Source organism: Chiloscyllium plagiosum, unplaced genomic scaffold (genome assembly GCF_037043375.1).
Source record: "Chiloscyllium plagiosum isolate Xiang-an unplaced genomic scaffold, Cpla_swu_hap1 HiC_scaffold_48, whole genome shotgun sequence".
Classification (NCBI taxonomy): domain Eukaryota; kingdom Metazoa; phylum Chordata; class Chondrichthyes; order Orectolobiformes; family Hemiscylliidae; genus Chiloscyllium; species Chiloscyllium plagiosum.
The window spans coordinates 5859215-5880503 of NW_028270186.1; the positions used below are offsets into that span (position 1 = coordinate 5859215).

Genomic DNA, 21289 nt, shown 5'->3' on the forward strand with positions numbered 1-21289 from the left:
GAGATAGAGAGAGAGAGAGAGAGAGAGATGGCAGAGAGATACAGCATGGAACACCTTCTTCCATGGAGCTGTTCCTTCTAGATTTCCAACTAACAACTGACCCAGCAGCTCCAAACATCCAGAATGTTAAAACCCAAACCAAACCAGAGAAAAGCTGAGCTGAGAGAACTGGCCACTCCCCTTTCATTGTACAAGTGTTTCTTTAAAAACTTGAAAGTTTCTTCAAGTCTATACACCCAGATGTTTTGGAATCTATGCATTTACAACCTCTCTGAAAAAAAACCCAAGGACAACCTGACCTTGTTAAAGGAACAGCATCGTCACATGATAGCAACTCATTCAGGTTGTACCCAGCACCTGTATTCACTGATCACTACCTCACCATTCCACCCCTCTTTCCACCCAAAACCCTCCCCCCTCCTTTATCTGCAGCTCCCCCTCCACCCAGCCCCAGTCCTGAAGAAGGGTTCCACCCTGAAACATTGACTTCTCCCCCTCCTGCTGCTGCCAGGCTTGCTGAGTTCTTCCAACCTCCTGCTTGTCTACCTTGGATTCCAGCATCTGCAGTCCTTTTTGTCTCTGGCTGTGTCCATGAAGCAGCCAAGGCTGATCCTATTTCTAGAAGTTTCTAAACCCCCTCACATTGGATTGATATTCAAGCTGAAGCTGAGAGAAATGACGTGTCCTCTGCTTCCAACTCCTTCTGGACAAAGGAAACCACTGAGCCATCTGTTCAAATGGACCAGGTCACCCTGCATTGGAAACTTAAATAGGGGAGTGAAAGCTGCAGGAACTTGCATCAACAATATTAAACAAAGAACAGCAGAGGCTGGGAGATCTGAATCTAGCCCTTCCTGATGGAGAGTAACCAGACTGGAAATGTTAACTCTTGTTTCCTTCTTACGGATGTTGCCAAACCTACTGACTTCTGTTTGGTAATTTTAGTCATCCTGGTCAGAGATGTTGTGATTCTCCTCTGGAACAGATAGGACGTGAACCAAGGCATCCTGCTTCAGAGGTAGGGACACTACCACTGCGCCACTGTGACGGGGAGCAGTACCTGAAAAGCCTGATGTTGTCAAATGGCTGAAAGCGAGGTGGATTGGTGTTCAGCAAAAGCAAGACTCCAAGTGAGCTGGCAGTCGACCTCAGGCTCCCTATTTCTGTCTCCAACCAGCCCATGTTCTGCCTGAAAGGAAGGAAAATGATTGGGTTGGGCTGACTCAGGAGGCTGGGAGAGGACATTGACCTTTGGAAGTTGCAACTCATTTCTGATACCTCTGGATTGACGGCAGCTCATCATTTCTCACCAGACTGCTCTCCTTCCCCATTTTCCTGTCTGTGGACTAACCAAGCACAGATTCCCTAAAGTGTGGAAACAGGCCCTTTAGCCCAAGTCCACAACGACCCTCCAAAGAGTAACCCACGCAGACCCTAATTTACCCTTGACTAATGCACCTAACCGAGACATCGCTGAACATGATGGACAATTTAGCATGGCTAATTCACCCGAGCCTGCACATCTTTGGATTGTGGGAGGAAACCGGAGCACCCGGAGGAAACCCACACAGACACGGGGAGAAAGTGCAAACTCCACACAGTCAGTCGCCCGAGGCTGGAATTGAACCCAGATCCCTAGCGCTGTGAGGCAGCAGGACTAGCCACCAAGCCACCCTGCCCCAACTTTTGTTTAATCAACTGTATTATTCACCTAACCCACCCCAAGGATTCTGCTGCGCATTTATTTCCAAATTCGGAATCAGAAAACCTAGGGTTTGAGGAACATGAGATTAAAAACTGGAGGAAATGATGGTGGAAATCAGAAACAAAGACAGAAAGGGCTGGAAAAGCTCAGCAAGTCTGGCAGCATCTATGGAGAGAATTCAGAGTTAACCTTTCAGGTCCAGTGACTGGGCTGGAGGCAGTTCCGAGGAAGGATAACTGGACCTGAAACGTTAACTGTGATTTCTCTCCACAGATGCTGCCAGACTTGCTGAGCTTTTCCAGCCCTTTCTGTCTTTGCTTGGGGAACACTGTTTGCCCTACCTCAGCGAAGGGTGGTGGTGAATACAGACAGGGGTTAATTGAATGATGCCTGACTGTCCTGGCCTTAAGCTGGGGAGAGCAATCATGTTATAAATTCAGCTTGATTGCTCCTGGCTCCATGTCAAACTGGTCACCCGCTGATGTACCAGTTCCATTTCAGACATCCCTATGATCTGCCCCCTTTCTTTCTTCCTCAGGCAGACCGTTCACGAAGTCTGGGAGCGACGGTCTATTGCGTCGGTGTCAAAGACTTCAATGAAACCCAGGTGGGTGAGCAATGTTTCCATGCGAGCGATATGGACTGTTGCATGTGGACAGCAAGCACAGAGAAAAACACAGAGGCTTGGTGGGGGCTGCAGGGGTTCCTCAGCTCACTCAGTTGGCTGGCTGGTCATTGACTGATGCCAATAGCGTGGGTCCTATTCTGAACAACGTGGGTCCAATTCTGAACAACGTGGGTCCAATTCTGAACAGTGTGGGTCCAATTCTGAACAGTGTGGGTCCAATTCTGAACAACGTGGGTCCAATTCTGAACAGTGTGGGTCCAATTCTGAACAGTGTGGGTCCAATTCTGAACAGCGTGGGTCCAATTCTGAACAGTGTGGGTCCAATTCTGAACAGTGTGGGTCCAATTCTGAACAGTGTGGGTCCAATTCTGAACAGTGTGGGTCCAACTGAGGTGAGGTGACCATGTCAGAATTTCCCCCCTGCACCTCTCCACTCACCCGAGGCGATGGTAACCCTCAAATCCTACCCGCAGCAGTCATTGCCCGGCCCCACTCTCTCTTTCTTTCTCTCTCTCTCACTCTCTCTCTCACACACACACACACACACTCATGAGACAGTAACCCTATGGTGTGGTAAGACTGTGATAAGATTTATTATTCTTACATGTACCTGAGTACAGTGAAAAGTTTTGTTTTGTGTGCAGTACAGACAGATCATACCTTACGGAGTGCTTGAGGGTAATAGAACAGAGTGAGCAACACAGTGTTACAGTTGCAGTGTGGGTGTACAGAGAGCGAGGTCAACATGACATTGAAAATTTGGGAGATCCATTCAGTGTCCTAATAGCAGCAGGGAAGAGCTGTTCTGGAACCTGTTAGTATGTGTGTTTAAGCTTTTGTATCTTCTCCCTGATGGAAGGGGTTGGAAGAGATTATACCTGGGCTGGCTTTACCTTTCACCAGAGGGTAAGAAGACCCTAGATTGTAGCTTCTGTGTGGCTCGGACACTGTCACAATGGTTGAAGATCTTTGGTTTGTAATCCTGGCCCTTCTTTCCCTTCACGGTATCAGGTTTGGCACTTTGATGGAGAGACATTCCATCCATAACCACCTGATAATTTGTTCCATTCAACACTGGCTTGGAGTATGCTCTTTCACTTGAATTGGAAACAAACTCTTCAGTGAGATGGTCCCTCTCAGATGCACCAAATGGTTTTACAGGTGGGCAGATGGGCAGATGGGAGGGCAGTGTTGTCCTATTGAGGTGGCTGGTGTTACTGAGTGCTGTGCACACACAGACTGAGACACTGGCCATTCCCTGCCTTGTGTTCGAACAAAAACCCAGTCCAACATTAGACCCGCGCTCAACTTTGTTCACCCTTTCCAGAGTTCCACATTCCTGTGTGGTATCTGCTGCGAACCCAGTGTTTCAAGCCAACCAATGATCCCAGGTATTGATGGGAATGCAGATTGGCAGCTCAGCCGCTGACCTGCACTTCTGCTTCAAAAAAACAAAAGGCCTAATTCACAAAGCAGATGGGAAATCGAAGCAGGCATTCCGACGATTCCTTGAATTCAAGGAATTGAAACTTGGCCAGCTTTCAAACGTGGGGCTCCAGTGAAAGCTCCCCGACTGAACAAACACAGATTCAGGATCTTTGGAGAAATGGTTCCACGTGGCCCTGGCGAGTGGATGGGGGAGGGGGTACCTGTCACTCAGTCTGTTCACACCCCTCCTCCTCTCCCCCACTCTCCTGCTCTGTGCATCTTTCCCTGGCTTTTCACCCACTGCCCTTTCACGGGCAGTGGGTACGTTCCAACGCTTTCCAGGATAACCTATAAGTCAGACGTGCTCCCTGTCACCAGTCGTGTGGATTAAAAGCTCACCGTGCTTCCAGTTTGAGCTGGCTGTTTTCCCGAGAGCGTCGGAGGCTTATAGAGGTTTATAAAACCATGAGGGGCATGGATAGGGTAAAAAGACCAAGTCTTTTCCCGGGGGTGGGGGAGTCCAGAACTAGAGGGCACAGGTTTAGGGTGAGAGGGGAAAGATATAAAAGAAACCAAAGGGGCAACTTTTTCATGCAGAGGGTGGTACGTGTATGGAATGAGCTGCCAGAGGATGTGGTGGAGGCTGGTACAATTGCAACATTTAAAAGGCATTTGGATGGATAGAATGAATAGGAAGGGTTTGGAGGGATATGGGCCGGGTGCTGGCAGGTGGGACTACATTAGGTTTGGATATCTGGTCAGCATGGACGGGTTGGACCAAAGGGTCTGTTTCTGTGCTGTCCAGCTCTATGACTCCATGACTCAGCATTGCTTCACTCAGTGTGCATTGACAGAGACAATGCTGTCTGCTCAATGTGAGAACATACAGGGGAGGTGAAGGCTTCATGGTTTTGTCACAGGACTGTTAATCCAGGGACACGGGCCATGTTCTGGGGAGCCAGGCTTGAGTCCTGCTATGGCAGATGGTGGAATTTCAATTCAATAAACAATCTGGAATGAAGGGTCTAATAATGACCATTGTTGACAGTTGGAAAACCCATCTGGTTCAATCATGTCCTGTCGGGAAGGAAACTGCCATCCTTACCTGGTCTGGCCTACATGTGACTCCAGACCCACAGCAAGGTGGTTGCCTCTTAACTGCCCTCTGGACCATTAGGGATGGGCAATATATGTTGGCCCTCATCCCGTGAGTGAATAAAAACATGTCATATTTGGTGTATTGGAGAAGATTGTTTAGGATGGGCTCCCCTTACTATCCTGAAGAAGGGCTTATGCCCGAAACGTCGATTCTCCTGTTCCCTGGATGCTGCCTGACCTGCTGCGCTTTTCCAGCAACACATTTTCAGCTCTGATCTCCAGCATCTGCAGACCTCACTTTCTCCCCTTACTATCCCATTGACTAGTAAAGTCCCACCTTCCAACATGGGAATTAATAGGAGCAGGCCATTCAGCCCATCATACCTGCGCTGCCAGACCTTCAAGCTCAGCCCTTTCCCCTTCCTGACCCCTGACCTTTGGTGCCTGTAACGTTCGGAAAGAGCCACTGCTGATTCTAGCCCGTCAGAGTTTCCCCTGACCTTGGCTGAGGAGAGGGTCTGTTAGCCTGGGAGGGGTCTGCGGTAAGGTTGGGTGCTTCAATCCAGTCACTAAGGAGTAGCATGAGTCCTAATGTTCCACGGCTTGACGGCCAAGGTCGGTGCTTTTGAGAAGCTGCAGCCTTCATTCTTCAGCCAAACCGAAGAGGAGGACTATTTGCTGCTCCATAGTGCAGCGTTACACCCTCAGATAGCTCAGCACTTCCATGCTCTCCATTGGCTCCTTCTGCCTGGAGGACAGGAACTCTTCTCATTCTGAGCAGCTGACTGGATCACGGGATTGTAACACTGCAGAATGAGGCCATTCGGCCCAATGTGCCTGCACCAGTTCTATTCCCTAGCACCAATGTCCTCCTTTCACCCCATCTCCCTGCACACCATTTCTACCTCAAATACCCACCCTGTGCCCCTCTTGATTGCCTGCACTGAAGCTGCCTCCAGCCCATTACCAGACAGTGCCCTCCACACCCGAACTACTCACTGGGTGGGAAAGGGTCTATCCCCCATCACCCTCACTTCGGTTCCACCTCACTTTAAATCCATTCCCCTCCCGTTCTTGTTCCTTTCCCAAGTGGGAACGCTCTCTCCCTGTTTACTCTGTCCAGCCCGCTCCTGACTGTGAAAACCACAACCAGATCTCTGTCTCAGCCTTCCCCTCTCCCGGGAGAACATTCCCAACCTCTTCAGTCTATCCTCGTCGCTGGAGTTTCTCATCCCTGGGACGGTCCGTGTGAGTTGCTTCCACACTGATTAGCTCAACGTCAAACCTGCAAAAACATGACAACCTGACTCTCCTTTGGACAATGTAACTTTTCACTTCATAACATTAAATTTTCCTTTCAATCAGGGGGCAGGTATACCAATCACAAGATAAGACGAGAGGATACTCGATGAATCACAGGATGAAACGAAGGCTGCTGTATCTGAATAAACATGGCATTTGAGGTGGTTGGTGTTGGACTGGGGTGGATAAGGTCAGAAGTCACACCACACCAAGGTTGATATGAAATTACAAAGCTTTGGAGCATGGCAGGGCTCAGAAAGTATATGATTTCAAATCCATCAGTTGGTTGAAAACCTGGTGGCGTGTGATTTGTGACATTTGCAACAGTTTAGATGAGCCGCAAGTTGAAATCTAAGGAATAAGAATGATCCAGGAGCAAAGACAGAGACATGCATGCAGGGTGACAGGGATGAGGAACTGCATATTTGGGACATTTTGGAAGGAGAGGGAAATGGTGGAGGGGTAGCTCTGTTCATTAATGCCAGCCCCAGAAAGAAGAATGACCTAAGTTCAGGAAACCAGCCTGTGGAAACAGTTCAATCGTGGCACAGAGTCACGTGAACAGTAACTGTTCAGTAGGGTGGAGTCAAAATAATTGTAGTTTGGTTCAGAAATAATCATGGCAGGCTTCCAACAGGACATAGGCAGATGCGGACAGATGAACAGATGATAAGGAGGAGTTTCTGGAATGTTTTGTGACAGTTTTCAATAAGAGCATGTTCTGGAGCTGAGAGGATAGATCTGGGATGAGATGGGATTAATTCATGACCTCACAGTGAAAGCATCCTGAGGTAGCAGCAATCACAAGATGATTGAATTTTACCTTGGGTTTGAGGGACAGAGGAGTGGGTCCCAGACTTTTCTTTAAAACTTGTGAAAAGGCAGTCGTGTGGGCATGGAAACAGGGCTGGCTGCAGTGAATTGGCCAATGAGGTTAAAAGATAGAATCCACAGAACAGATCGGTTCTCTGTTGAAGGTGTCATTCAGAGAAGCTCTATCAGCTTGGGGTGACAGTGTGGTTTCTGAGGAGAAATCAGTCAGGCTGGTATCCATTGGAGTTTAAAAGAGTAAGGGGCGACTTGGTTGAAACAGATAAAATTTTGAGGGGTCTTAAGAGATTGCTGTTGGGAGGATGTTTCCTTCTGTGGGAGAATGTGGAACGAGGAATCACTGATTAAAAATGAGGGAGCATCCTTCCTTATATAAGGTGCTCAGAAGTGAACACAATGATTTCAGCTGTTTCAGCTTGCCTGGCCACCTTCAGCAAATCATGCATGTGAAACCTGAGCTCCCTGTGCTCCTGTCCTGCCCACAGAGTTGTACCATTGAGCCTGTACTGTCTCTCCATGTTCCTTCCCCCAAAATACATTCCCTCACATTTCCCTGACAGGCAGCTGCCCATTTGGCTAACATGTCAATGTCGGCACCATCCTCACAGTTCACTCTTCTCCCTAGCTTAGTGTTAGCTGAAATATTCGCGATTTTGCCCTCAATACCCATCTCCAAGTTGTTGACATAAAGCCAAAAAAAATCAGGGTCGCAACGTTGATCCTTGAAGATCACCTCTTCCAGCTAGTCTCCCATCTCTGAAATGCCCAACAATACCAATCCTCTGTTCCCTACCTTTTAGCCAACTTCCAATCCAATACTACCAAGGACCCATGAATCCCAACCATTTCCAGTTTGCTACCCAACCTGCTGTGTGGACCAGATCAAATGTTTTCTGAAAGTCTATATGAACAATATCCGCAGCACTACCCTCATCCACTGCCTGGGTCACCTTATCCAAGGAGTCTATGACATTTGTGGGATGTGACCTGCTGTTTTCCAAGACCATGTTGACTGCCTGTTCAAGAGAGAGTTGCAGGAAGAGGAGAGAGGCACATTGCTGTGGACAGCAGTTTGGGGTCAAAACACACAATCCCGTCAAAGACTCGACAGACCCTTTCTCTCTGTGATGATGCTGCCCTTTAACAGGGTTGTGTTGTTGTTGGTGTTTTTCAAGAAGGGTTGTAAAGGCAGAGGTGTCAATTTTTCTGGAAATTGTTACTTTGAACAATGAGAGGGGAGTGATCAGTTCTCCCAGTTCAGGTTTTTAAAAATCCAGTTTGGTTCAGTTTTAGCAAGCAGTCAGACACCTGCTGGGGACCGAGAGAAGCAGCTCCAGTGAAACAGGTTCCATGCTTCAGCAGATGTTTCTTGCCTGAGTTTTCTCTCTGAAATCTCTCCGGCCTGTAAGAACCTGTGTTTAAATTTACCGTTTCCCAAGTGATGTTGCGGGGATTGGAAGACCTTTGTTAAGTTGTGATAGAATCGGTTGGGATTTCAAAGAAGTTAAGTTAGTCTGAATTCAGTTTTCTTTTGTTCATGTTTGAACTGTAGTGTGAAAATAAATTCTGGGTTGTTTAAGGCTGGGTGTTTGGGGCAACTGCATCCCTCCTGTGAATATCCACTGTACACCTGCCGAAAAGAAAATACCAAATTAGGGTTTTATAATGTTTTGAGGGGGTCTGGCCTGGTCCATGACAAACCAAACTGAATAGGAGCAGAAACCAAACCCCTGGAACCTCATGGGCTGTTCAATTAAACCCGGCCTAGTCTGTTTGGGTTTTGAATTCCAGATTCCTATCTAATTTGCTCTGACTCCCTGCCTCATCAGATACTTTCGAATTCTGTCTTAAAACTATACAATGGCCCTGCCTGCACTCCCTTTGGAGGCAGAGAGTCCCAGAGTTGCAGAAGGAGAAAAAGGAAAACTCCTCATCTCTGTCCTGTCAGGGCAATCCCAAATTTATAAAACCATGCCTCCTCATTCTCGACTGACCCACAGATACCAGCAGTGTGTACCATCTCCAAGATGCACTGCAGAAATTCACCCAAGATACTGAGACAACACCTTCCAAACCCTGACCACTTCCATCTAGAAGGACAAGTACAGCAGATACATGGGAACACCACCCCCTACTAATTCCCCTCCCAGCCACTCACCATCCTGACTTGGAAACATATCACCGTTCCTTCACTGTCACTGGGTCCGAATCCTGGAATTCTCTCCCTAAGGGCATTGTGGGTCAGCCCACAGCACATAGACTGCAGCGGTTCTCGAAGGCAGCTCACCCCCACCTTCTCAAGGGGCAACTAGGGACAGGGTAATAAATGCTGGACCCAGCCAGTGTGCTCCATGACCCATGAATGAATGAAGACACACAGTGTAGATTTCCTGTGTGCGTAGACATCTCAGGATCGCACGCACTCTGATCAGGTCACCTGCTACTCTGCGGAATCCCCCGTGGGAACAAGTTCAGCCCAATCCCAGTCCAAACTATTCTCACAGGACAACACGGATGATATTCCCGAGACTCGGTGTGCGGTGTTGGAAACACCGTTTTGCCATCCTCGCTGCTCGCCTGAGCTTGTCAGATCGAAAGCAAAACACAAAACATTTGTGAAGGCCAAAGGACTCAGGCAAGAGGGAGAGGCATGGAACTGGGAATCCGTTTGTGGAGTTGCTGAGCTATCCTGTGAACCAGGTTGAGAAATAGCAAGTATGGGATTGAACTGGGATGACTTTCACAGTTGCCACACCCTAGCACCTCAGATCAAGGACTTGGTGATACAGAAGAGACTGCCGCTCTTTGTGAAATATTTCATCGAATCCCTACAGGGTGGAGGGAAGCCATTCGACCCATCACCCACCCTCTCCCTGTCACCCTGCATTTCCCGTGGCTAACCCAGCACACCCCTGGACGCTATGGGTAATTTCCCATGGCCAATCCACCCCAACCTGCACACCTTTGGATTGTGGGAGGAAACCGGAGCACCCGGAGGAAACCCACACAGACACGGGAGAATGGGCAAATTCCACACAGACAGTTGCCCGAGGCTGGGATCGAACCTGGGACCCTGGTGTTGTGAGGCAGCAGTGCTAACCACTGAGCCACCGTGCTGCCCTTACTTTTCATCTTTATTGATTGATAAACGTAATACAATGATTAGGAGATATTTAATATTGATGTTTTGATATGTATTTAATAACTGGGAAATAATGATGACAATCATTTGTTTGTCTCCCCTTCTCTGACCTCCTACTCCAACCCTAATTGCCCCCACTGTCCCTTTGACCTTCCTGCCCCCTTCCCTGGTTGTAGCTGGCTCGAATTGCAGATAGTAAAGACCACGTCTTCCCAGTAAATGACGGCTTTGAGGCTCTGCAAGGCATCATCGACTCGGTGAGTGGTGTACGTGGCTATCCAGTGCAGGAACTTACAGACAGCTGCTTCCCATTAAATATGAGCTGCTCACTCCCCCCCCCCCAGCTCAGAAAAAGGAAAGCTGCCTGGGGAAAGTTAGAAGCAGAGGAGAAGGCTTTGGGATCTGAGGGTTTGAAGCTGATTGTGGGAGAGTGGGTAGGGTGGGGGGAAACAGGGTCATCGCAGGACAACAAGGAAGCTGACACTTATTTTGCAGCATCTGTACCGAATCAGAAAACACTCCTGCTCTCAATTCCTCAGCCATGCTCCGGCTTTCTACCCAGATTGGATTCCGCAGTCTTTTTCCTGATTGGTCTGCTGACAGCGATTATGCAACAGCAATTTGGGGGACTTGGCAGCGTCCCAGCCTCTGTTGCCCGGAGAGAAAGTGAGTGCTGCTCTCGCACACTGCACACTGTCAGACTTGTTGGTGGTACTGTACGCGGGTTGTGAGGGGACACAGAAATGGCTTTGCAATGACTGGAGCACCAGTTAGACAATTCAGTCAGCAGCACATAGTGAGCAGGTTGACCAGGAGTGAGCCAGGCACTGTTCACACAGATGTGTGTGTGCCTGGCCATGGAGGACCACAGGACAGAGGGACACTGGTAGGCCATTAAGCTCATCGTGGCAGTTCCACCAGACAGTGAATTCATGGCTGATCTCATCGGCCCATACTCTCCTCTGCCGCCTTGCTCCCCCCATGATTTAATGGCACTGCAGTTTGATCGGGGTGAGGAACAGAGTCTGTTCCTCGCACGTGGAGACCTGGGGTCTCTCTCCATTGGGAGCTGGAGTCTGACTGGGAGGTGGAGAGAGTTTCCAAACGGATAGTGAACTGAGGGGAAAACAGTGAGCTGTTTACAGGACTGTCACCCCCACTGTGGAGGTGGCTCAATAAGGTTGCTGCTTTCCAACTCAGCATGACAAGAAAGTGGAGTTTCATATTCCCAAAGGAACACTGTATGCTCAGGCAAGGCAACTGAAAACAGTGAGAAATTCCACATCGTTTTCACCAGAAACTGAGAGAGCAGACAGATCCTGTTGCACGCTCATTCTGCACAAGACTACTTATTGTGGTCTGTCATGATCATCTCGAACAGTCATTCTATATCACAGGGAGTGAGTGACCCTCTGGTCATTCTATATCACAGGGTGTGGGTGACCCTCTGGTCATCCTGTGTCACAGGGAGTGGGTGACCCTCTGGTCATTCTATATCACAGGGAGTGGGTGACCCCCAGGTCATTCTGTGTCACAGGGAGTGGGTGACCCTCTGGTCATTCTATATCACAGGGTGTGGGTGACCCTCTGGTCATTCTGTGTCACAGGGAGTGGGTGACCCTCTGGTCATTCTATATCACAGGGTGTGGGTGACCCTCTGGTCATTCTATATCACAGGGTGTGGGTGACCCTCTGGTCATTCTGTGTCACAGGGAGTGAGTGACCCTCTGGTCATTCTATATCACAGGGTGTGGGTGACCCCCAGGTCATTCTGTGTCACAGGGTGTGGGTGACCCTCTGGTCATTCTATATCACAGGGTGTGGGTGACCCCCAGGTCATTCTGTGTCACAGGGAGTGAGTGACCCCCAGGTCATTCTGTGTCACAGGGTGTGGGTGACCCTCTGGTCATTCTATATCACAGGGTGTGGGTGACCCCCAGGTCATTCTGTGTCACAGGGTGTGGGTGACCCTCTGGTCATTCTATATCACAGGGTGTGGGTGACCCTCTGGTCATTCTGTGTCACAGGGTGTGGGTGACCCTCTGGTCATTCTATATCACAGGGTGTGGGTGACCCTCTGGTCATTCTGTGTCACAGGGAGTGAGTGACCCCCAGGTCATTCTGTGTCACAGGGAGTGAGTGACCCCCAGGTCATTCTGTGTCACAGGGTGTGGGTGACCCTCGGGTCATTCTATATCACAGGGTGTGGGTGACCCCCAGGTCATTCTGTGTCACAGGGTGTGGGTGACCCTCTGGTCATTCTATATCACAGGGTGTGGGTGACCCCCAGGTCATTCTATATCACAGGGTGTGGGTGACCCTCTGGTCATTCTGTGTCACAGGGAGTGAGTGACCCCCAGGTCATTCTGTGTCACAGGGAGTGAGTGACCCCCAGGTCATTCTGTGTCACAGGATGTGGGTGACCCTCTGGTCATTCTATATCACAGGGTGTGGGTGACCCTCTGGTCATTCTATATCACAGGGAGTGAGTGACCCTCTGGTCATTCTGTGTCACAGGGTGTGGGTGACCCTCTGGTCATTCTGTGTCACAGGGTGTGGGTGACCCTCTGGTCATTCTATATCACAGGGAGTGAGTGACCCTCTGGTCATTCTATATCACAGGGAGTGGGTGACCCCCAGGTCATTCTGTGTCACAGGGTGTGGGTGACCCTCTGGTCATTCTGTGTCACAGGGTGTGGGTGACCCTCTGGTCATTCTATATCACAGGGAGTGAGTGACCCTCTGGTCATTCTGTGTCACAGGGAGTGAGTGACCCTCTGGTCATTCTGTGTCACAGGGAGTGGGTGACCCCCAGGTCATTCTATATCACAGGGTGTGGGTGACCCTCTGGTCATTCTGTGTCACAGGGTGTGGGTGACCCTCTGGTCATTCTATATCACAGGGTGTGGGTGACCCCCAGGTCATTCTGTGTCACAGGGTGTGGGTGACCCTCTGGTCATTCTGTGTCACAGGGAGTGAGTGACCCTCTGGTCATTCTATATCACAGGGTGTGGGTGACCCCCAGGTCATTCTGTGTCACAGGGAGTGAGTGACCCCCAGGTCATTCTGTGTCACAGGATGTGGGTGACCCTCTGGTCATTCTATATCACAGGGAGTGGGTGACCCTCTGGTCATTCTATATCACAGGGTGTGGGTGACCCCCAGGTCATTCTGTGTCACAGGGAGTGAGTGACCCCCAGGTCATTCTGTGTCACAGGATGTGGGTGACCCTCTGGTCATTCTATATCACAGGGAGTGGGTGACCCTCTGGTCATTCTATATCACAGGGTGTGGGTGACCCTCTGGTCATTCTGTGTCACAGGGTGTGGGTGACCCTCTGGTCATTCTGTGTCACAGGGAGTGGGTGACCCTCTGGTCATTCTGTGTCACAGGGTGTGGGTGACCCCCAGGTCATTCTGTGTCACAGGGAGTGAGTGACCCCCAGGTCATTCTGTGTCACAGGATGTGGGTGACCCTCTGGTCATTCTTTCTCACAGGGAGTGGGTGACCCCCAGGTCATTCTGTGTCACAGGGTGTGGGTGACCCTCTGGTCATTCTATATCACAGGGTGTGGGTGACCCTCTGGTCATTCTATATCACAGGGTGTGGGTGACCCTCTGGTCATTCTATATCACAGGGAGTGGGTGACCCCCAGGTCATTCTGTGTCACAGGGTGTGGGTGACCCTCTGGTCATTCTATATCACAGGGAGTGGGTGACCCCCAGGTCATTCTGTGTCACAGGGTGTGGGTGACCCTCTGGTCATTCTGTGTCACAGGGAGTGTGTGACCCCCAGGTCATTCTGTGTCACAGGGAGTGGGTGACCCTCTGGTCATTCTATATCACAGGGAGTGGGTGACCCCCAGGTCATTCTGTGTCACAGGGTGTGGGTGACCCTCTGGTCATTCTGTGTCACAGGGAGTGTGTGACCCCCAGGTCATTCTGTGTCACAGGGAGTGGGTGACCCTCTGGTCATTCTATATCACAGGGAGTGGGTGACCCCCAGGTCATTCTGTGTCACAGGGTGTGGGTGACCCTCTGGTCATTCTGTGTCACAGGGAGTGTGTGACCCCCAGGTCATTCTGTGTCACAGGGTGTGGGTGACCCTCTGGTCATTCTATATCACAGGGTGTGGGTGACCCCCAGGTCATTCTGTGTCACAGGGTGTGGGTGACCCTCTGGTCATTCTGTGTCACAGGGTGTGGGTGGCCCCCAGGTCATTCTGTGTCACAGGGAGTGAGTGACCCTCTGGTCATTCTGTGTCACAGGGAGTGGGTGACCCTCTGGTCATTCTGTGTCACAGGGTGTGGGTGACCCTCTGGTCATTCTATATCACAGGGAGTGTGTGACCCCCAGGTCATTCTGTGTCACAGGGAGTGAGTGACCCTCTGGTCATTCTATATCACAGGGTGTGGGTGACCCCCTGGTCATTCTGTGTCACAGGATGTGGGTGACCCTCTGGTCATTCTGTGTCACAGGGTGTGGGTGACCCCCAGGTCATTCTATATCACAGGGTGTGGGTGTCCCCCAGGTCATTCTGTGTCACAGGGAGTGGGTGACCCTCTGGTCATTCTATATCACAGGCTGTGGGTGACCCTCTGGTCATTCTGTGTCACAGGGTGTGGGTGACCCTCTGGTCATTCTATATCACAGGGTGTGGGTGACCCCCAGGTCATTCTGTGTCACAGGGAGTGGGTGACCCTCTGGTCATTCTATATCACAGGGTGTGGGTGACCCTCTGGTCATTCTATATCACAGGGAGTGTGTGACCCCCAGGTCATTCTGTGTCACAGGGAGTGGGTGACCCTCTGGTCATTCTATATCACAGGGTGTGGGTGACCCTCTGGTCATTCTATATCACAGGGTGTGAGTGACCCCCAGGTCATTCTGTGTCACAGGGAGTGGGTGACCCTCTGGTCATTCTATATCACAGGGTGTGGGTGACCCTCTGGTCATTCTATATCACAGGGTGTGGGTGACCCTCTGGTCATTCTGTGTCACAGGGAGTGGGTGACCCTCTGGTCATTCTATATCACAGGGAGTGTGTGACCCCCAGGTCATTCTGTGTCACAGGGTGTGGGTGACCCCCAGGTCATTCTGTGTCACAGGGAGTGGGTGACCCCCAGGTCATTCTGTGTCACAGGGTGTGGGTGGCCCCCAGGTCATTCTATATCACAGGGTGTGGGTGACCCTCTGGTCATTCTATATCACAGGGTGTGGGTGACCCTCTGGTCATTCTGTGTCACAGGGAGTGAGTGACCCCCAGGTCATTCTGTGTCACAGGGAGTGGGTGACCCTCTGGTCATTCTATATCACAGGGAGTGGGTGACCCCCAGGTCATTCTGTGTCACAGGGTGTGGGTGACCCTCTGGTCATTCTGTGTCACAGGGAGTGGGTGACCCTCTGGTCATTCTATATCACAGGGTGTGGGTGACCCCCAGGTCATTCTGTGTCACAGGGTGTGGGTGACCCTCTGGTCATTCTATATCACAGGGTGTGGGTGACCCTCTGGTCATTCTGTGTCACAGGGTGTGGGTGGCCCCCAGGTCATTCTATATCACAGGGTGTGGGTGACCCTCTGGTCATTCTATATCACAGGGTGTGGGTGACCCTCTGGTCATTCTGTGTCACAGGGAGTGAGTGACCCTCTGGTCATTCTATATCACAGGGAGTGAGTGACCCTCTGGTCATTCTATATCACAGGGTGTGGGTGACCCCCAGGTCATTCTGTGTCACAGGGTGTGGGTGGCCCCCAGGTCATTCTATATCACAGGGTGTGGGTGACCCTCTGGTCATTCTATATCACAGGGAGTGAGTGACCCTCTGGTCATTCTATATCACAGGGAGTGGGTGACCCCCAGGTCATTCTGTGTCACAGGGTGTGGGTGACCCTCTGGTCATTCTGTGTCACAGGGTGTGGGTGACCCTCTGGTCATTCTATATCACAGGGAGTGAGTGACCCTCTGGTCATTCTGTGTCACAGGGAGTGAGTGACCCTCTGGTCATTCTGTGTCACAGGGAGTGGGTGACCCCCAGGTCATTCTATATCACAGGGTGTGGGTGACCCTCTGGTCATTCTGTGTCACAGGGTGTGGGTGACCCTCTGGTCATTCTATATCACAGGGTGTGGGTGACCCCCAGGTCATTCTGTGTCACAGGGTGTGGGTGACCCTCTGGTCATTCTGTGTCACAGGGAGTGAGTGACCCTCTGGTCATTCTATATCACAGGGTGTGGGTGACCCCCAGGTCATTCTGTGTCACAGGGAGTGAGTGACCCCCAGGTCATTCTGTGTCACAGGATGTGGGTGACCCTCTGGTCATTCTATATCACAGGGAGTGGGTGACCCTCTGGTCATTCTATATCACAGGGTGTGGGTGACCCCCAGGTCATTCTGTGTCACAGGGAGTGAGTGACCCCCAGGTCATTCTGTGTCACAGGATGTGGGTGACCCTCTGGTCATTCTATATCACAGGGAGTGGGTGACCCTCTGGTCATTCTATATCACAGGGTGTGGGTGACCCTCTGGTCATTCTGTGTCACAGGGTGTGGGTGACCCTCTGGTCATTCTGTGTCACAGGGAGTGGGTGACCCTCTGGTCATTCTGTGTCACAGGGTGTGGGTGACCCCCAGGTCATTCTGTGTCACAGGGAGTGAGTGACCCCCAGGTCATTCTGTGTCACAGGATGTGGGTGACCCTCTGGTCATTCTTTCTCACAGGGAGTGGGTGACCCCCAGGTCATTCTGTGTCACAGGGTGTGGGTGACCCTCTGGTCATTCTATATCACAGGGTGTGGGTGACCCTCTGGTCATTCTATATCACAGGGAGTGGGTGACCCCCAGGTCATTCTGTGTCACAGGGTGTGGGTGACCCTCTGGTCATTCTATATCACAGGGAGTGGGTGACCCCCAGGTCATTCTGTGTCACAGGGTGTGGGTGACCCTCTGGTCATTCTGTGTCACAGGGAGTGTGTGACCCCCAGGTCATTCTGTGTCACAGGGAGTGGGTGACCCTCTGGTCATTCTATATCACAGGGAGTGGGTGACCCCCAGGTCATTCTGTGTCACAGGGTGTGGGTGACCCTCTGGTCATTCTGTGTCACAGGGAGTGTGTGACCCCCAGGTCATTCTGTGTCACAGGGAGTGGGTGACCCTCTGGTCATTCTATATCACAGGGAGTGGGTGACCCCCAGGTCATTCTGTGTCACAGGGTGTGGGTGACCCTCTGGTCATTCTGTGTCACAGGGAGTGTGTGACCCCCAGGTCATTCTGTGTCACAGGGTGTGGGTGACCCTCTGGTCATTCTATATCACAGGGTGTGGGTGACCCCCAGGTCATTCTGTGTCACAGGGTGTGGGTGACCCTCTGGTCATTCTGTGTCACAGGGTGTGGGTGGCCCCCAGGTCATTCTGTGTCACAGGGAGTGAGTGACCCTCTGGTCATTCTGTGTCACAGGGAGTGGGTGACCCTCTGGTCATTCTGTGTCACAGGGTGTGGGTGACCCTCTGGTCATTCTATATCACAGGGAGTGTGTGACCCCCAGGTCATTCTGTGTCACAGGGAGTGAGTGACCCTCTGGTCATTCTATATCACAGGGTGTGGGTGACCCCCTGGTCATTCTGTGTCACAGGATGTGGGTGACCCTCTGGTCATTCTGTGTCACAGGGTGTGGGTGACCCCCAGGTCATTCTATATCACAGGGTGTGGGTGTCCCCCAGGTCATTCTGTGTCACAGGGAGTGGGTGACCCTCTGGTCATTCTATATCACAGGCTGTGGGTGACCCTCTGGTCATTCTGTGTCACAGGGTGTGGGTGACCCTCTGGTCATTCTATATCACAGGGTGTGGGTGACCCCCAGGTCATTCTGTGTCACAGGGAGTGGGTGACCCTCTGGTCATTCTATATCACAGGGTGTGGGTGACCCTCTGGTCATTCTATATCACAGGGAGTGTGTGACCCCCAGGTCATTCTGTGTCACAGGGAGTGGGTGACCCTCTGGTCATTCTATATCACAGGGTGTGGGTGACCCTCTGGTCATTCTATATCACAGGGTGTGAGTGACCCCCAGGTCATTCTGTGTCACAGGGAGTGGGTGACCCTCTGGTCATTCTATATCACAGGGTGTGGGTGACCCTCTGGTCATTCTATATCACAGGGTGTGGGTGACCCTCTGGTCATTCTGTGTCACAGGGAGTGGGTGACCCTCTGGTCATTCTATATCACAGGGAGTGTGTGACCCCCAGGTCATTCTGTGTCACAGGGTGTGGGTGACCCCCAGGTCATTCTGTGTCACAGGGAGTGGGTGACCCCCAGGTCATTCTGTGTCACAGGGTGTGGGTGGCCCCCAGGTCATTCTATATCACAGGGTGTGGGTGACCCTCTGGTCATTCTATATCACAGGGTGTGGGTGACCCTCTGGTCATTCTGTGTCACAGGGAGTGAGTGACCCCCAGGTCATTCTGTGTCACAGGGAGTGGGTGACCCTCTGGTCATTCTATATCACAGGGAGTGGGTGACCCCCAGGTCATTCTGTGTCACAGGGTGTGGGTGACCCTCTGGTCATTCTGTGTCACAGGGAGTGGGTGACCCTCTGGTCATTCTATATCACAGGGTGTGGGTGACCCCCAGGTCATTCTGTGTCACAGGGTGTGGGTGACCCTCTGGTCATTCTATATCACAGGGTGTGGGTGACCCTCTGGTCATTCTGTGTCACAGGGTGTGGGTGGCCCCCAGGTCATTCTATATCACAGGGTGTGGGTGACCCTCTGGTCATTCTATATCACAGGGTGTGGGTGACCCTCTGGTCATTCTGTGTCACAGGGAGTGAGTGACCCTCTGGTCATTCTATATCACAGGGAGTGAGTGACCCTCTGGTCATTCTATATCACAGGGTGTGGGTGACCCCCAGGTCATTCTGTGTCACAGGGTGTGGGTGGCCCCCAGGTCATTCTATATCACAGGGTGTGGGTGACCCTCTGGTCATTCTATATCACAGGGTGTGGGTGACCCTCTGGTCATTCTATATCACAGGGTGTGGGTGACCCCCAGGTCATTCTGTGTCACAGGGTGTGGGTGGCCCCCAGGTCATTCTATATCACAGGGTGTGGGTGACCCTCTGGTCATTCTGTGTCACAGGGTGTGGGTGACCCTCTGGTCATTCTGTGTCACAGGGAGTGAGTGACCCTCTGGTCATTCTATATCACAGGGAGTGTGTGACCCTCTGGTCATTCTGTGTCACAGGATGTGGGTGACCCCCAGGTCATTCTGTGTCACAGGGAGTGGGTGACCCTCTGGTCATTCTGTGTCACAGGGTGTGGGTGACCCCCAGGTCATTCTATATCACAGGGTGTGGGTGACCCCCAGGTCATTCTGTGTCACAGGGAGTGGGTGACCCTCTGGTCATTCTATATCACAGGGAGTGTGTGACCCCCAGGTCATTCTGTGTCACAGGGAGTGGGTGACCCTCTGGTCATTCTGTGTCACAGGGAGTGTGTGACCCCCAGGTCATTCTGTGTCACAGGGTGTGGGTGACCCCCAGGTCATTCTGTGTCACAGGGAGTGGGTGATCCTCTGGTCATTCTATATCACAGGGAGTGTGTGACCCCCAGGTCATTCTGTGTCACAGGGTGTGGGTGACCCTCTGGTCATTCTATATCACAGGGTGTGGGTGACCCTCTGGTCATTCTATATCACAGGGTGTGGGTGACCCTCTGGTCATTCTGTGTCACAGGGTGTGGGTGACCCTCTGGTCATTCTGTGTCACAGGGAGTGAGTGACCCCCAGGTCATTCTGTGTCACAGGGAGTTAGTGACCCTCTGGTCATTCTATATCACAGGGTGTGAGTGACCCTCTGGTCATTCTATATCACAGGGTGTGGGTGACCCTCTGGTCATTCTATATCACAGGGAGTGAGTGACCCTCTGGTCATTCTGTGTCACAGGGAGTGAGTGACCCCCAGGTCATTCTGTGTCACAGGGAGTGAGTGACCCTCTGGTCATTCTATATCACAGGGTGTGGGTGACCCTCTGGTCATTCTGTGTCACAGGGAGTGTGTGACCCCCAGGTCATTCTGTGTCACAGGGAGTGAGTGACCCTCTGTAAATGTGTGTCATTGTCTTTTTATATCGTATACAGTTCACTTTGATCGCCTCGTCTCCTCACCTCTTGTGGCTATAAGCCTAACCTGCTCAATGTCTCAATAAGTTGAGCCTCCCCCCTCTGCAATGAACCTGGAGTGATCCTTCCCAAACTGTCTGCAGTGAGATGCTATCCTTCCCCCTGTAAGGGGATTGAAGCTGTCAGAATACAGATTTGAGTGAGATGTACTGGATTTTGTAAGGAATTGATAGGGGGATGGAATGAGAGACTTGCATCTGGTGGAGAGATTTTGGATACGTTTGGTCAGACATCATGTTGGAATCAGACTGCTCAGGAGACATTGAGTTGTACAGTACGGAAACAGACCCTTCGGTCCAACTCGTCCATGCTGACCAAATATCCCAAATTAATCTAGTCCCACTTGCCAGCACCTTGTCCAGATGCCTCTAAACCCTTCCTATTCATATACCCATCCAGATGGCTTTTAAATGTTGTCATTGTACCAGCCTCCACCACTTCCTCTAGCAGCTCATTCCATACACACAACACCCTCTGTGTGAAAAAGTTGCTCCTTAGGTCCCTTTTATATCTTTCCCCTCTCACCTTTAACCTCTAGTTCTGGACCCCACTACCGTGGGCTATTCACTGTCTCCATGCCCCTGATGATGAGGTGACTGGTATAGGAAGCAGCATTTTCCACAAGACCAGGTCAGAATGCTTGCAGGGATCAGACACTTGGAGCAGCTGGACCCTGGAGAGGAGAAGGCGAAGGAGGGGACAGGCTGAGCCAACAGCGAGAAATTATTCCCGTCTGTTAAAGCATCAACAACGAGATGGCGCGGGTTGAAAGCATTTTGCAAAAGAAGCAAGTGCAGGGTGAGAATGAAAGGTTTTTCACTCAGCAACTGGCAAGAGTCTGTGTGGAACTGTGATCGAAGCAGATTCAAGAGCAGTGCTTGGACTGATTCACAAAATATCCAGACAATGACACACTGTCACCATGCTCACTTGGATAGCAGGGTGTAGCCACAATGGGCTGAATGGCCTCCTCAGTCAGTGT

The 21289-nt window shown here is 51.2% G+C and overlaps 1 protein-coding gene across 2 annotated transcripts in view; it reads left to right on the top strand.

The window, feature by feature from the left end:
• Positions 1-21289, top strand: part of LOC122543053 (anthrax toxin receptor 1-like) — a 143971-nt gene that overhangs the window by 32904 nt on the left and 89778 nt on the right. For both annotated transcript variants that reach the window (XM_043681251.2, XM_043681250.2), the window contains exons 7-8: positions 2244-2312; positions 10311-10391. In XM_043681251.2, the coding sequence (XP_043537186.1) occupies positions 2244-2312; positions 10311-10391 (150 nt within the window). The remainder of the gene's footprint in view (positions 1-2243; positions 2313-10310; positions 10392-21289) is intronic.